Genomic DNA, 15,474 nt, shown 5'->3' with positions numbered 1-15,474 from the left:
TTACTCCAAGGGTCTGGAATCTCCAAGGTGGTCCTTGAAATGGACTTCAGTTACCACAATCCTTTTGGACAAAACCCCTTCAAATTCACTGATAGTTCTCCAGGCTGGGGATTCTTGGTGGTCCAGGTGTGCTCTGTTAACCTTCAGCTTGCAGGGAGTCCACTCTTTAGTCCTTTTGAAGCAAGGTAGTCCATAGGACTGTAATTCCAGACTGTGCAACAGGCACAATCTTCAGTCCAGGGCCTGGTTGGTTCAAATCAAACTCCTCAGCAGGGACCCTTCTTCTCCCAATTTTAAAGCAGCATCATCTGAGAGGCTTTGTCCCGTTCAGATACTTATTTCAAGTTCTCCAGGTCAAGAAGGAGGACACTCCTGTCCAATGAGGTGCAGGGCAATGCTCCAGGGTATGACCACATCATCTAAAGTGTGGCATTATTTTTCCAAATAGAGCACAATTTCTCTAAAATTCATCATGGCTGGTTTTCCAGCAGAGGGAGCGGAACTAACTAAACCAGCCTACAGGATGGCTTCATCTACCTAGGTCCACTCCCCTTACATCTGGGAATTCCTCCTTAATCCCCCTCTGGGAGAGGTGTAAATGAAAGTGATTTTTCCAGTTTGTCTCCTTCTCTTGAAGAGCGTTGTTTACTACCCCTCCCCCTGGCTCTGGCATTCCTATGCCCAGCAACCACTTCTCCCAGACTGGCCTCCTAACTCTAGGGTTCATTTATCACCTCTTCAAACAACCAGCCCAATCCACTTACCTCTGACAAATCAAGGCAGGGCACTAGAGGGCTTAATTATGGCTTGCAGACAAAAAAGTCTTATAACTTCTTGTCTGTACATTTTAGAATAAATTCAACAATACCACTTTGTTGCATTTATCATTAACATTTTTCTGAGTCCTTTAATCCTAGTTGTATGGCTTTCCTTTATCTAGTTATTAATTAATAACCTCTTGCAATGTTAACCTATGGGCTGGGGAGCTGCAATGGAAAAATTAACTGGGCAATTTTTCCAATACCATTGACTATTTAAGGATCCCAGGGCATATAACGCTCGTTTTATAAGGGTCCTCCTTGTAGATACCTGACCTCTAACCCCTGGGACACTTAGGGGAACCCCTGAGGATACCTAACATGCCCCAACATTGTAGGTTATCAATTTGTATGTGCCTCAAACCCAAGAGTCAAGATTGGGCCCAATTTGCATTTTAAAAGCGGTTCTCCAACACAGGCCTGCTATTAAACTGACTTCAGGCTACAGCAGTGCACACATGCAAGTGCAGGAAGGGATGCTGGCCTCTAAACCACTATGCCCTAATATATACTAGGGACTTAAAGGTAGTTTCAATTCCCATGCCCTATTATTTACTAGGGCCGTATAGGAGAGGTCATGTCAATCATGGAGGTACCCTACCCATAGTGCACCCTAGTGTATGTAGGTGTTTTTTTACTGTATTTGTAAGTGTCTCTTTCAACATAGCACTGGCCCTGGGCCTGGTTAGTCAGAGGCCAGGGTCAGTCAGAGTCAGGTACCACCAGTACAAGTCAGCAAAAAGTTGGGGAGTGCCAGGGCACAGATGGCTTTGCAACACTAGAGAAGCGCAAACCCAGCATTTAAAACATAACACCATGGTTGGGGGTTCTCTTTAATAATCAGAATTGATTTCCATCCTAATGAACCCATTTTCCAACCTTAGGATAATGAAAGACTGGGTAAAAATCATAACGTTCTAATCTATATCTTGCCGTTTTCATGCAGCTCTTTGATGACGGTTAATAGCTCATTGTTCAATGTTAGGATTTTAACTTATAAACTGCAAAGAGCAAAAGAATCTCTCAGACAAGAGCAGTAACTCACTGACCTATTTACATTATATGCATTTTGTGATCTGCCTGGTACAAGTTCTTTGCAGCAGGCATATTAACACATTGTGGCTACCTTACCATGAGTCAAAACTTCCAGTAGTCAGACCTCTGATCTCTCTCAATAAAGATCATTAAATCACCGAAGTTATATTCACAATTTTATTGTTGCCTGAAAATTGGTGGACATCAGGAATGCAGCAGCAGGTACTTTTCAAACCATAATGCACTTACAAACATGACGCCCTTACCGAAGTCAGTGACCTGTTTTGCTTGGTGCATGAAGATGCAAGATTCATATACATGTTTTTTAACATATGGGCTGATTACTATGTGAATGTAAATAACAATAAAGTATACATGCAAAGTGTGACTACATGCCTGCTTTTCTCAATATTTCACTTCAAAACTATGCGACTGTATTTGTTTAACGGGCGGTGATTTGTATGGGGTCAATGGAAAGTCCACAAGGTTGTCCCTGTCCCCCCAGAATTTTAGTGTCTCCTACGCCCCTGACACTTACGGTCTGTCCATGAACTGAAAAGTAAAGAACACATATCATGCACTGTTACACACACAGCTCACACAAACACACAGATAAACATACTCAATTCACAGATAACCCTGTATAAACAGGCATAGTTTTTTTACACAAATACACCCACCCTTCGTGATACCTCTACCGACAAAGGGACACATCCCATTGTTAACGAGTGAGTTGTGGGGGAAGTTTCTTTCCAGTGATTTTGATTTTAAATGCCGTTCTGATAAAACGCCTAACCCCACTCTGCACTGTGTGTGCCTGTGTGTGTGTCTGTGTGTGTGTGTGTGCGAGTGCGTGTGTGTGTGTGTGTCCGGGTCCTCTTACAGGATTAGTTTTAATAATAGCCTCGACTGCTTCATCTGAACACTTTGGAAATTGATTAACTGCCAATATTTAGTCCCATAAAAAAGCGCTGGTTTGCACAGGGTCCTGTCCTGCTGCTACTCCAAAGTCCTTGGACTCGCTCTTATTTTGAGCGATTGTCGAAAAAGATAATTAGGAAAACGAGTCCAACATTTTTTTAACAATCTTTTGTTTACACATATTTCAAAGTCCATTGCTTCAAAACAAAACTGGAATCTCCCTCATCTGTCAAAGTTCTCAAAATTGTATGTGCGTATTTGTTCAAATCATTTCCACTTATTTATTGTAGACAATTTACGATCGGAAGGTTTTAATTCAAACTTTTGCGCTTGGTGGTTTCCGATAATTCAGGCGCTGGGCAGCTTCAAATGCTGCTGTCTTCGCAAAAGATGTTTCATTCCAAGTTCTGTAGCGAGGCCAGGATGCGGGGCAAGAAGTGCCTCGGGGAGGGAAGGAAATTCACTTTATCTTCTCTCCAGACGTGTAACCCTCGGCTGCCAGGTCAGGGCTGGAATGCGCGCTGAGACCTGGAAACTGCGCGGACTTGCCATGGCTCATCAGGACGTCTCTGCAATGACCTTCAACCAAGCTCTCTTTGATGACTGGCCATCTAGCAGCTAGTTGGTGCATGTAGCTGCCTGACAGCGGGGTTGCATTCTGTCAGGAGGCCTCCTACAACCACACAACACGCTAACACTTGGCCACCCCTCTTACTCTTTCTTGCACCAGTGCAGAAATGACACAAATGCTCTTTTGCGCATATATTTTCCATTCATAACATTAAATGGAAACAACTATGCCAGCAGTCCCAAAGGTAGTGTGTGTTGTATACATGGCATGAATCCATCATTGAATCATGTAACAATCAACCTAAAGCTTACGGTGCAAAAGACTAATAGCTCAATTTAGGCAACAATGTAAAGCATATCTAATTATGCCAAGTCAGTGTGCCAGCTTCCACTTCTACTCCTACCAGACATGTCCCAACATAGAGGAATATCTCGAAGGAAATGGTGAAGCGCGGCGCTGCAGACAATTTAGCAGCGCCGCGCTGCGTAATTTCCAAAATGCAGGGATGTGTTGTATTTACAAGAATACGACGAACTCCTCTGTTTTCCCTAGTGCTGGTGCTAAAGAAAGCTGCTTCACGCCAACATAAACACCCTTGTACATACTGCAAGGGTGTTTGTGTTGCAGGGATGATTGTTTATGTGCAGGAAGGGACACCTTCCTGCATATACACAATCTTTAAATGAGATTTGCTCTTTCAATGTGCGCAGAAGAAAGTAAAGGGAAAAAAGCAAGGAGAAATAAAAGTATTATGCAGTTATGCTATTTCTCCTAGTTAGTATAATACGGCCCTACCCGGTGTTTGCTCCTCTGGGCCTAACCCCCCTGTCGTTGGCCAGTTATGCTATTCAGTGGCGTTAGTTTTTGGCAATGCCTCAGATTTACTGATCCTTGAAATCTTCCGCAGTGTCAAAAAAGCAATGGGTGTTGCAGTGGACCGCCCACAGCAACTCCCAGTGCACGCCCCTTTACACAGATACCTGCATGAAAGGGGACAATAATTACAAAGCGCTGATAAGCGACATAAAGTGGCCTAACGCCGCTTTGTAAATATGGGGCAGGGCATTGCGCCACTGGAATGTGGGAAAAAGTGACATTCCGAAGGCGCAACCCCCTTGTAAATATGCCCCATAATCTCCGGCTTTAGTTTGGTTTCTATGCTTTCGAGCCCCTATATCTATCTAGGGCTTTTCAAATAATGTGACATGTTTTAAGCACAATGGCTACATATTACTTGCCTTTTAAACCATTTATATTAATTCAAAACTTCCAAATTTTGGATTAAGGAATATTCAGTACCCCAAGAAAAAAATATTTTGCACGTTGGGTCTCCCCAGTGCCTTGACAACAAGGCCTTGTTTAAGTCCACTTCCTCCAGTCTGGCACCGTCTTCTGGCCTTTCATCATACAACCTGAGGCAGCTGCCTACAATGGTGGTGTTTTAGTACTAGCCAGGGAGCCATTTCGCCACCACCGGTGTCATATATTTCTAGAAGTACTGCCTGCAGAAAAAATTGAGGCCCAGATTTATCAAGGGCATGTGTTGCCTTCAAGTAAGATGTACTCGGCCACACACCACACAGAGCCACCTTGTGTGGACCTGCATGGCCTACAAAATCTGCAGGAAAGCATGGCTATGAAAGTTTCTGCCTTGCGTTACTCTGCGTGGGGAAGGTTTTCATGGGTGGAGCTTGGGCGTTCCCACACTACCACCCATGGTTTTTTGGCGCATTGTCAGATTTACTCAGACTAGTAAGGCTGGCAATGCATCAAAATGCTACACCTTTCCATCTGAGGCGTAACAAGGAGAAATATGTTATTTTTCTCCTCTTTATTTCCTCTTTCTAGGTGTGCTGCATTCTGCAACACACGTAGAAAGAAGAAAACACCCCTGGGAATTGTTTTTGTGCAGGAAGATTTCCATTTCTGCACAAAAACAATCCTAGTTGTAACAAAGGCACCTTTGCACCAGGACACAAGGGTGCCTGTGTTGGCACTTGGCAGCCACAAGTGCACCGACGCAGAGAGAGAGATCAGGAATACGCCATACGTTAGTAATTATGGTGCATCCCTGCCCTCTCCATTTCACTCAATGCAGCAAGTTGTCTTGCTGCGTTGCTTGCACCAAATATTGATCAATCCTGGCCCGAGTGTATTCTACTGCTAATTTTGTAATTCACACAAATAAATCCCTGTTATAACGGAATCTTGCTGTTTGTTTAAATCTATTTCATGTCTATCTATTTAATAAGAATGAAGACCTGTAGGATGAAAGAGCATGGCTAACAGAGGAAAGGAGAACCTGGTGGGCAAGATGTGGTTTCACCACTTCATGGAAGTTATAGAGTGGATAAATACAGGACATTTTTAGATCTGGTGTTAGACGAGAACCTTTTATTTTTACTAATATTATATACAACATATACTTAAATATAGGGGGTTTTAGACAGCCCTCTTCATTCACTCATCTGTTGTTGTGTCTTCAATATTGTTCTTCCACCCATTACACCACACAGCATAGCATAGTTTGTCAGCTAAATTACAGCTATTGGCTAACTTCACTGTGAGTGATGGCATTCTGCTCTTTGACAAGAAGTACATCCACAGAAAGAGTAATATGTGCTATTGAGGAAAAAAATATTTTAGTTTTAGCAATGTTTGTAGCATATATATATGAGATTGAAACCTCCCCCAATAATAAAGACTTACATAAAACATATAAAAACAAAACAACCATTGACAAAGCCAAAAGAATGGTACCAATACAGACTAATTGACTTTGCCAATGCTTGTTTGTGTTCAAATCTTATACACCTCAGATGTTTAGAGGTAAGATTAGATAAAAAAAAGTTAGTGCCTGATTTACAACGCCATTTTGAGCTACAAAGCTGGATTTATCAGTTCAAATTCATCTTTTGAGCTCAAAACGCATGAATTTACACTCATTGATCAACTGACTCTCATGCAATATTACCCCCCAGCAAATGGTACTGTATTTTTGGGAATTTATTGTTGAAAGAAGTTTTTAGTTTTTTTAAAGGTGAACTTCCAGTTGGTTTAGTAAAAAGAAATAGACTCTGGATGTGGTATACCTAATGTCCTATTGTATTATGTGGCAGAATCTGTAAAGCGCTTCATAACCCTATTGATATTATATTGTTAACATTGGTAACACCACCAATTTCGTCTCCACCTGCTTCTAGGCCCTCTGCATATTCCACAAGACCATAAAGTGGATCCCTCCCCCCAAGGCCAGAAAGACCATCACCCACGCACTAATTACAAGAAGACTAGAAATACGTAAACGCCCTCTACGCCGGAATCAACAAATTCCTACTATGCAAACTCCAGACCATCCAAAGCCTCGCAGCCAGACTCGTCCTCGGCATCCCACAGCATTTGGCACATCAACCACACCTGCGAGACCTCCACTGGCTCCCCATCGAGAAGAGAGTAACCTTCAAGTCACTCACCCACGCCTACTAATCCCTTCACCACATTGGACTCAAATTCCTGAATGAAAGTCTCCTTCTACATACCCAAAAGGAACCCCGCGCATCTGCAGAACCAGAGCGGGTGAAAAAATTCCTTCTCCTACATCGCAGCCAAAGCCTGTAATGAGCTCCCAGCCAACATGAAACGCTCCCCCACTCTGGACACCTACAGGAGGAGCCTCAAGACCTGGCTCTTCAGCTGATCCGGAGCTGCAGCCCCTCCCCAGCGCCTTGAGACACTCACGGGTGGGTAGCGCACTACAAACCTCCTGATTGATTGATTGTAACAGCACTAACATGTGCTACATTAACAACAGTAACACCATTAATATTGGAACACTAACAGCATTAAGTTTGGTACCACCAAAAACATTGCAAACATCAGCAAAACAGCTTGCATCAGGAATATCACTAACGTCAGTAGCATTACTAACATTGGTTAAATAATAAGATCAGTAACACCGCTATCATTGGTAACCCTGGTTTGGTAGAATCTCTAACATCGGCAACACTGCTAACTTTGGTATAATCAGTAACACCGGTCATATTGGCAACATCGGTATCACAGCTAACATTGGTATCACACAAACAGCGATACCATTAATTATACTAACAATGCTGCTAGCATTGCTAACATTGGTAACACCAATGACATTGGTCAAATCAGTAACCACTAATACGCAACAGAGTAAGTTCGGTAACATCTGTAACGCTGCCAACATTGGTAGCATTGGTAAGTAACACTGCTCACACCTTATGATGGTAACTCCATAGAGTACCAGAACTCCTTCACTGATTTAGTCACTCAGTTGGAGGTAGAGAACCTGCCAAACTGATCTGTGGAATTCAAAGGCAAGAGTAGACACATCAGCAAGGTACAAACACAAGTCACATCTGTGTCACAAAATCTGCCAAAACCTACATGAAAGTTCAAGTTTCAGGCCATTAAACAAGGCTTCTAAAACCCTCATTCCACTGGCCACAGTAATGCAGATGTGGGTGGATAAAACCTTGTGAAATTTGAGCAGAAAATGACTACAATATTCCGAGTTTCACAGCTTAGAAAGAGGAAAATGTGGTTTATATCACATTTTGAGGTTCGGAATTTAGAATGAAAAGCTAATACTGAACCCAGTAAATACTGCACCCTGTACTATTACCTCACTAAAGGCCAGATGCACAATTATCTACCGGTCGTAAAATATTAGTCATAAATTGTGACCAGTATTTTTATGACCGGTAAAGATTTTTATGAACTGACTTTTGCACTAATAGATCTCTTCTTAAAACTCAGAATCGTAGCGGTGTGCAATCTGAGCTACCACACGAATATTAATGAATTAGCTCTCAAATTGTGACTCACTACGATTGCAGGGCATCACAGGGACGGGGCCTGCTGGGTCCAGCAGATCACCATGTCTGTGATCACCTTTAATAAAGTAAACTTTTTTAAAAAGCAAACCATTTTCCTTGAAGGAAACATGACTGCATTTAAAAAGGAAAGTTTACTCAGTGCCTGACTTGAGCCGGTGGTTTCCGGTGCTCAGCACTGGCACTTAATCATCAACACCGGAGCTTTTCATGAGCACCAGTTAAGGACACATCCATTTACAGGGAGACTAAATGATTTGCCTAGAATCAAAGGATGTCAAGCCGACGCCGAGACTTGAATTTGGTTCCCCAGCTTCGAAGTCAGCAGCTCTGGCCATTACACCACATCCTCTGCCCACTTTCATAGCTGGTAGTTGGTTCTGATTTAGGCAGCACTGAAAGGAAATATGGCATGGTGCAAGATGCCTCATGACAAAAGCTTCGGTGCTTATGCTTTTTTTACAAATTAACCACTGTGTTTACTCCTTTTTGTTTGTTTAAGAGGTGGTAGTGGACCACTGCCTACTCATCAACAAACATTTGTACACATTTACAAAGGGTACTTTCCCGTTTGCAAATGCATTACTACGTCTTTTGAGGTGTCAGTAAAATATTAATGTTTTGAAGCCGGATTTTATTAGCAAAACAGTGATACAGTAGATATCAATTTGATATTTGGAAGGGACACCTACAGCACGTCCCTTCCAAGCACCAAATCGGTATCCATTAGGTTCTATTTTAAGAGTCCAAAAAACATTTCCAGCTCCTAAAATGGGATTAACACCTATAAAAGAGCATTTGAACTGTCTCAAACACTGAATTGGAGTCCCTGGGACCAGTAAAATGCTTTTTACATTTGTCACTCTATTTCAGCCCAATAAGTGTCTGCAAGTTGTATAAACAGCGGGCCAAAAATTACAAGGGCAGCCCAATTATTTTTAGAGCAAAATATGTTAGTTTACTGTCATCTAGGCCCCAAACAATCACGGTCAAATAGATGAACCTGAGATATGTTACATCATGTTGGCGGCATTTGCATAGCAAATGTCTTCTTATTTGTATACCCTGTAGTGTTTTTGGAGTCAGGTTATTGTTACAGCATAGTTCTTGATTGACCAGGAAATTGAAGTAGAACTTTGATAAACATCTCAGAACTTGTTTATAATCATACCTTTCAAGACATGTCATACTAAACCACAAACTTTTGCAAATAATGTTTTTGATGTACAGCAAAAAATCCTACTTTGGTTCTCACAAACAAAAACAAAAACAATTTCCTTTAACAAGGTCCACATGGGCTTGTCGTGGTTGTTTGGTAATGTGTTTCTATGTTTTTAAAATCAGCTTGCATTGTTGCTAGAGGAATCAGGGGGCCAATTTGCAAACCTACCAGTCAGTATGTATCTGGGAGAGTGTAGACTCACTGACTTGACACATTGTCTGTCAGTCATAATTTGGTTGAGCTCTGAGGAGCAATTCTCTCTCAGCATCATACTGTTGGCCATTGTTTGTTTCAATCCGCCTTGTAGAAGTGGTTCCATTTCAATACATGCAGGTCTATATTTCACATGAATAGTATACTGTCTCTGTCATCACACTTTCAGTTATATATCTCATACTTGCATTGCATACAGAAATCCTTTTTTTGTACTGTTTTTTCAAAACAGTAGAAGATTTTGGTAGGACTCAAGTGTGAACCTGACCTTAAGAGAGCCTCTTAATCGCTTTTTTTGTATTTACACAGCAGGGGAGTCTAACCTCAAAATGAATGTCCCGATGTCTCATAAGACCCTTAATCCTTCTGTGCATCACCTTCCTTGTCACCCTGGCTCCTGGCAGTACCAGGTTTTGCTCAGCCTTAGCCTTCTTGCCTCCACTTCAGTGTGGCTGCACAAGCCCACTCCTGATCTACCCCACCCTTCTTTGACCATAAGCTCATTGCAGTCCCAGCCTTTGCCCTGCCCCACCCTCTGCTTGAGCACTTCACTGGAGCTTGCAGTGGTATTGAATTCCGCTCGGCCAGGCCACGCCTGCCAGCTTGATCACCGTCATCTTTTCGATACTTAAAAGGCCCATGGGCACTTTTAAGGAGCTTTCCATGTTACTTATTTGATATACAGAGTGCAAACCTGCATGATAAAATGTACCAAATGATTATTGAGTACCAATGCGTAACCTTTACCTATCTTCATTATCATCGACACTACCGCCAATACCATTACCACCGCCATTAACAATACAATTACTGTCATTGCCATTACCAGCATCACTTTAACACCACCCCAATTACATCACATTGCCAAACCTTTTATGCCCTACCACCACCATTGCTATTTGCACCAGCATTACAACCACTATCATCACCACCACCACCAGTGCCATCATCAACATCACCACCCCCTTACATCCATTATCAACATTAACACTACTACCACCATTACAATAATCACCATTACAACCAATAGTACCACTACCATTACCATCACCACCACCATTTCCACCACCATTATCACCACCACCATTACCACCACCATTTCTACCACAGCACCATTATCATCATTGCCAATACCAACAACATCCTTCGTCTCCACAAGCATTAGCATTTATATCCCCCAATACAATGAGCATTACCACTATTATCATCACAACCCAACCACCCCACTACCATTTGCGGTTCCCACCACCATTATACTCACCATCACCGTTACCACTACCGGCACTACCATTACCACCAATATTACAATCACTGATACCATTACTACCACCATCACTATTACCGCCACCACTATCATCAGCACTACTTACTTCTTCTACAGCTGCCGCATTCTCATGTGTTTGTATTTATAACACCATTGTATGTGACAGTGTTGCATATGTAAGAGAAAATATTATATAAGCATGTGCGTTGGAGATATTGTGTGTATGCTAGTAATAAAAAAGCAAGCATTGTCAAAGCCAATGGGACTGGCTTGGTTGTGGTAAACTCAAGCAAACAGCATATGTGAATGCACGTGTTTGCATGTGTTAGCACATAAAACCAGATCTATTGTTTTGCTAGATCCTCACAAGAGATTCTGCAAAAATGCAGTTAGTCCATTGGCTGTGATGCTTTTTTGGAAACCGTTGCATGTTTTTTTTCTTTGGCAGCCAACGTATGAGTTGTGACGTCTTCTGTTGCGAACTGCATGCTACTACACAACATGAATTCTGTGGCGTTTTTGACTATATGAGATGACCACCTTAGGACTGGTTCTGTTCTGTGCTTGAGTCGTTGGAATATATCAGCTTTGTCTGCGATTTTGCCTTCAATATGTAGGCTTTTTAATATAAAACACATATTAAAGAGGAGAGGTGTTATTAGTTTTTGAAGAGCCGGGTCTTCGTGCGCTAAGATAACCAAGAAAATCAGAGATGGGCTTAATGCCAAGTGTAAGCTAATTCCAGAGTCATGTAGCGTGAAGGGACAAAACATATCCACCCAAGATAGTCTTGTTCATCGGGCCACAGATAAGGAGGACATCAGAGGGTCTGGGTCGACATCATGGTTGGCAGAGTTGAAATGTTGCTGATAAAGGAAGACATTGACTCTCCATAGAAGGACTGATGGGAATTTGCCTTTCTAGTAATCCATATAGTTGTCAGAATTTAGCCAAAGTGGCTTAACATTTCATTTCTCGGTTAAATGTGAAGTGAACAACACTACAAAACGTAACTTAGGGACCTGATGTGAATGAATTTTCTCATGTCTCATTTTTACCAAATTTCAATTTTGGTGAAATACTAGTGCATCTGCTCTCTCTTCTTCCAGTTTGAAGCCTTTTAAAGTAAATTTAATGATCTGATATTAATATCAATATATTAATTTCCAAGGCACAAATAACATTTTGGTTGAGTCGAACACTGGAATATTTAAGCAGGGTTCTTCACCAGGATATCCAAAAAGTTTACAAGGTGATCACTCGCAAGTTTGGGGAATAGTTGACTCGATTAACACATAGCCGCAAACAGTCAAATAAGTAAATTATCTAATTTTAGCCAGGAAGGTTTATACAATATGTGACCGATAATTTTAAATCCTAAAAGGGATGGTTTATGATGCATGACCCCTATTACAGTAACATAACCTGCCAACAAAGCTGAAGCTAACAGTTTATATTCCATTTTTCTACTATTGCTGAGAACTGGTTCCACCACAGTGGTGTCCAATACAGTAAAATATATGTAAAGTTTTCAAAATGGGAACAGAAAAGAATCAACCTCAAACATTGAACATTTTATCCCATGTTTTCAGGCAAAAAGTGCTATAATTGGCCTTTTAAAATCTACTTTTGTCGCACAAAGGTGACGGTATGTCAACGCCCAATTCGAAGACTCTGGAACTTGCTCCAATCTGGTTCAAGCATAAAAGGGTCCTTTCTTTGCTCAGAGTACACAACAATATTTTCATTTATTTGTGACTTGTGAAAATAAATGCACTGCAATATGCAGGTATGGCGCCAGAATATTGTAACCTAAATATCACCTGACAGAAATATTGTGTCCTAAGATGCTGCATTGTAAGAGATGAGGTCTATAGCCTCAATTGCAGACTATAGTGTCCAATCCTGGCTTTGAAACTTGACCAAAGAAAATCACACAGCTCTGAGAAAATCATTGTATCTCCATGCCAGAAATATTAAATATGTGTTACAAGAAAAAAAGAGTGCACTCTCACTATATTGTTTGACAATTGATCAAAATATCAAGGTAACTAATACATCGTCTGCCACTATATATTCAATGGTAAGCATAAAATATTTTAACTAAAATAAAATATATTACTTATTAAATTCCCTACAAGAATGAACGAATATTATTTTATTGAGGAGCTTGTTTCATTTAATAAACCTTTACCCAAAATATAGTAGGTAGCATAATACAAACACATACATATCAATATTATTAACTATATGAGTCATAAGTAATGAATGAATCATCATAATTTAATCAACTAAAAAATATATAAAATGGAAAAGACGAGATTAAGGAATACATCAAGTAAATGTATTTACTTTAATGGAAAAAAACAACATCAATTAAGGGCCAGTAAAAGTTTAAGGGTGAGATGTAGAATAAGAAATTAAGTGAAATCAAATACAATTAAACACATACAAGGTCATTAATGGATTAAGACAAGAAATGCAATAAATAGGGATGAATGATGGTTAATTAAATGTTTCGGCATAAACCAATAAATGAATAATTAATTTAAAAAATGCAATTACAAAATGAGGATAAGCAAAAAGGTGAACGATAATAAAATATGAAACATTACATGTACATTAACAATTAAAAACAACAAAATAATTCACACAAAAAAGGGTCCAGGTAACGGTTGGGTATTTTTAGTATGGACTATATAGTGGTAGAAATCATCAAACTTACCTTAGTGAAGTAGTGTATAATGATGTAGTGATATGCCTACGTAGTGGCTGGTAATGTTGTAAAAAACAGCCAAAATACAATTCCTTCTGATTTATATCTAGCTTCTACAATGCACTTCCATTGGAAAAGGCTCCTTTAAGTAAGGCATTTATTAGCAAACTGAAGTTATTATGCATTTGATCTAACTTTGTACGAGCTCCAATGAAATTGTTTAGGGGATGAAAGTAGGGCTTTTGAAAGTTTCTTCATAACACTTCACATAATAAATGGTTAATTGGCCTAGAGAACAAAAGGTGGTGGGTCTTTAAGTGTACAAATAAATGAAGCATTATCATCAGTATTATTGGACTGAAATGCTTTGAAAACATTTAGTAGTGATATTTGATAATCAGTATATTTGACCAAAACATCTTGTAGCGCCAAACTCCTTTGATGGGTTTAATGATTTTGGTTCAGCAAGTAGCTTTTGTTGATTTTAACATCATAATTATGACACAGAACTGGACAAGTAAAATGACAAAACAGTTTTATTTCCATTATGTGTTACATTTACCTCATTAACTTGCTTCTTGTCTAAGTGGAACACTTGACCAGAACTTGTTGAGGCAATCTCCTCATACACCTTGTAACCAATGTGGGCCCTGTCATCACAATCGCCAGTGAGAACGAATACAACCTAGAGGTAAAAAAATGCAAGCAAAAATAAGATGTATATAGTTTTATGGCATACACGATATGTAAACACATTTCTCTTCTGTCTTATTAGAGCAGGGGGTGGCCAATATAGATCCATGTCAAAAAACACAAAGGGCCTTGACTCACAACTCAGCAAGGCTGAGCCAAAAATAGTATAATCAAACAAAACAAATGCCAGTGCCGAGATATTCACTTGAAACGCTGATTAGACCATGAGAAAAATTGTTATGAACATAACATAAACAATTTGCATAAAAAATTGCAGCATATGAATTTATTAATGCTTCTTTTTGATTTCTTCACTTTTTTACACAACAATATTTTGAGCATGGAAATACAAAAATTCTTTTATATACAGACTATATACAAAAACAATTGCCAAAATACACATTAGTATATACACACTTCAAACATGCTTGGGAATACATTCAACTAAACATTTATACAAACATAAAACAATGATTGGTCTTGAAGTCAAATGGACTAAGATAGTAAACTCAGGGGATAAGTCCTTATTGTTCTGCAATTTCAAAGTCTTAGAAAAAAAGATTCAAAAGAGTAACAAGGATCTCGTTTTATTCACTACCATCCGTTGTAAATAACGCAAATTGAATGACCCAAGACCAGAAGGGTCTACGCGTTTCAAACCCCGCACATTGCCGGGGTTCTCATCAGGACCACAATAGGTGCTTAGTTCCTATGTCGTCAATCCACTTTCATAAAGGTGGTATTTCCAGGGGAAGTGCACACGGAAGCTGCTTTGACGAAGGCGTGTGGATCGCCGCAGTATTCAATCTTGTTACTCTTTTGAATCTTTTTTTCTAAGACTTTGAAATTGCAGAACAATAAGGACTTATCCCCTGAGTTTACTATCTTAGTCCATTTGACTTCAAGACCAATCATTGTTTTATGTTTGTATAAATGTTTAGTTGAATGTATGGCCAAGCATGTTTGAAGTGTGTATATACTAATGTGTATTTTGGCAATTGTTTTTGTATATAGTCTGTATATAAAAGAATTTTTGTATTTCCATGCTCAAAATATTGTTGTGTAAAAAAGTGAAGAAATCAAAAAGAAGCATTAATAAATTCATATGCTTCAATTTTTTATGCAAATTGTTTATGTTATGTTCATAACAATTTTT

At 39.9% G+C, this 15,474-nt stretch overlaps 1 protein-coding gene across 1 annotated transcript in view; it reads right to left on the bottom strand.

Moving 5' to 3' along the window:
- Positions 1 to 15,474, bottom strand: part of HMCN1 (hemicentin 1) — a 1,183,532-nt gene that overhangs the window by 939,567 nt on the left and 228,491 nt on the right. Inside the window, exon 4 of the mRNA XM_086956029.1 lies at positions 14,188 to 14,310. Within this exon, the coding sequence (XP_086812155.1) occupies positions 14,188 to 14,310 (123 nt within the window). The remainder of the gene's footprint in view (positions 1 to 14,187; positions 14,311 to 15,474) is intronic.

Source organism: Lissotriton vulgaris, chromosome 1_1 (genome assembly GCF_964263255.1).
Source record: "Lissotriton vulgaris chromosome 1_1, aLisVul1.2, whole genome shotgun sequence".
In the NCBI taxonomy this organism is placed as follows: domain Eukaryota; kingdom Metazoa; phylum Chordata; class Amphibia; order Caudata; family Salamandridae; genus Lissotriton; species Lissotriton vulgaris.
Note: the sequence above shows the minus strand (reverse complement) of the source record. Positions and strands in the feature narration are given on the sequence as shown.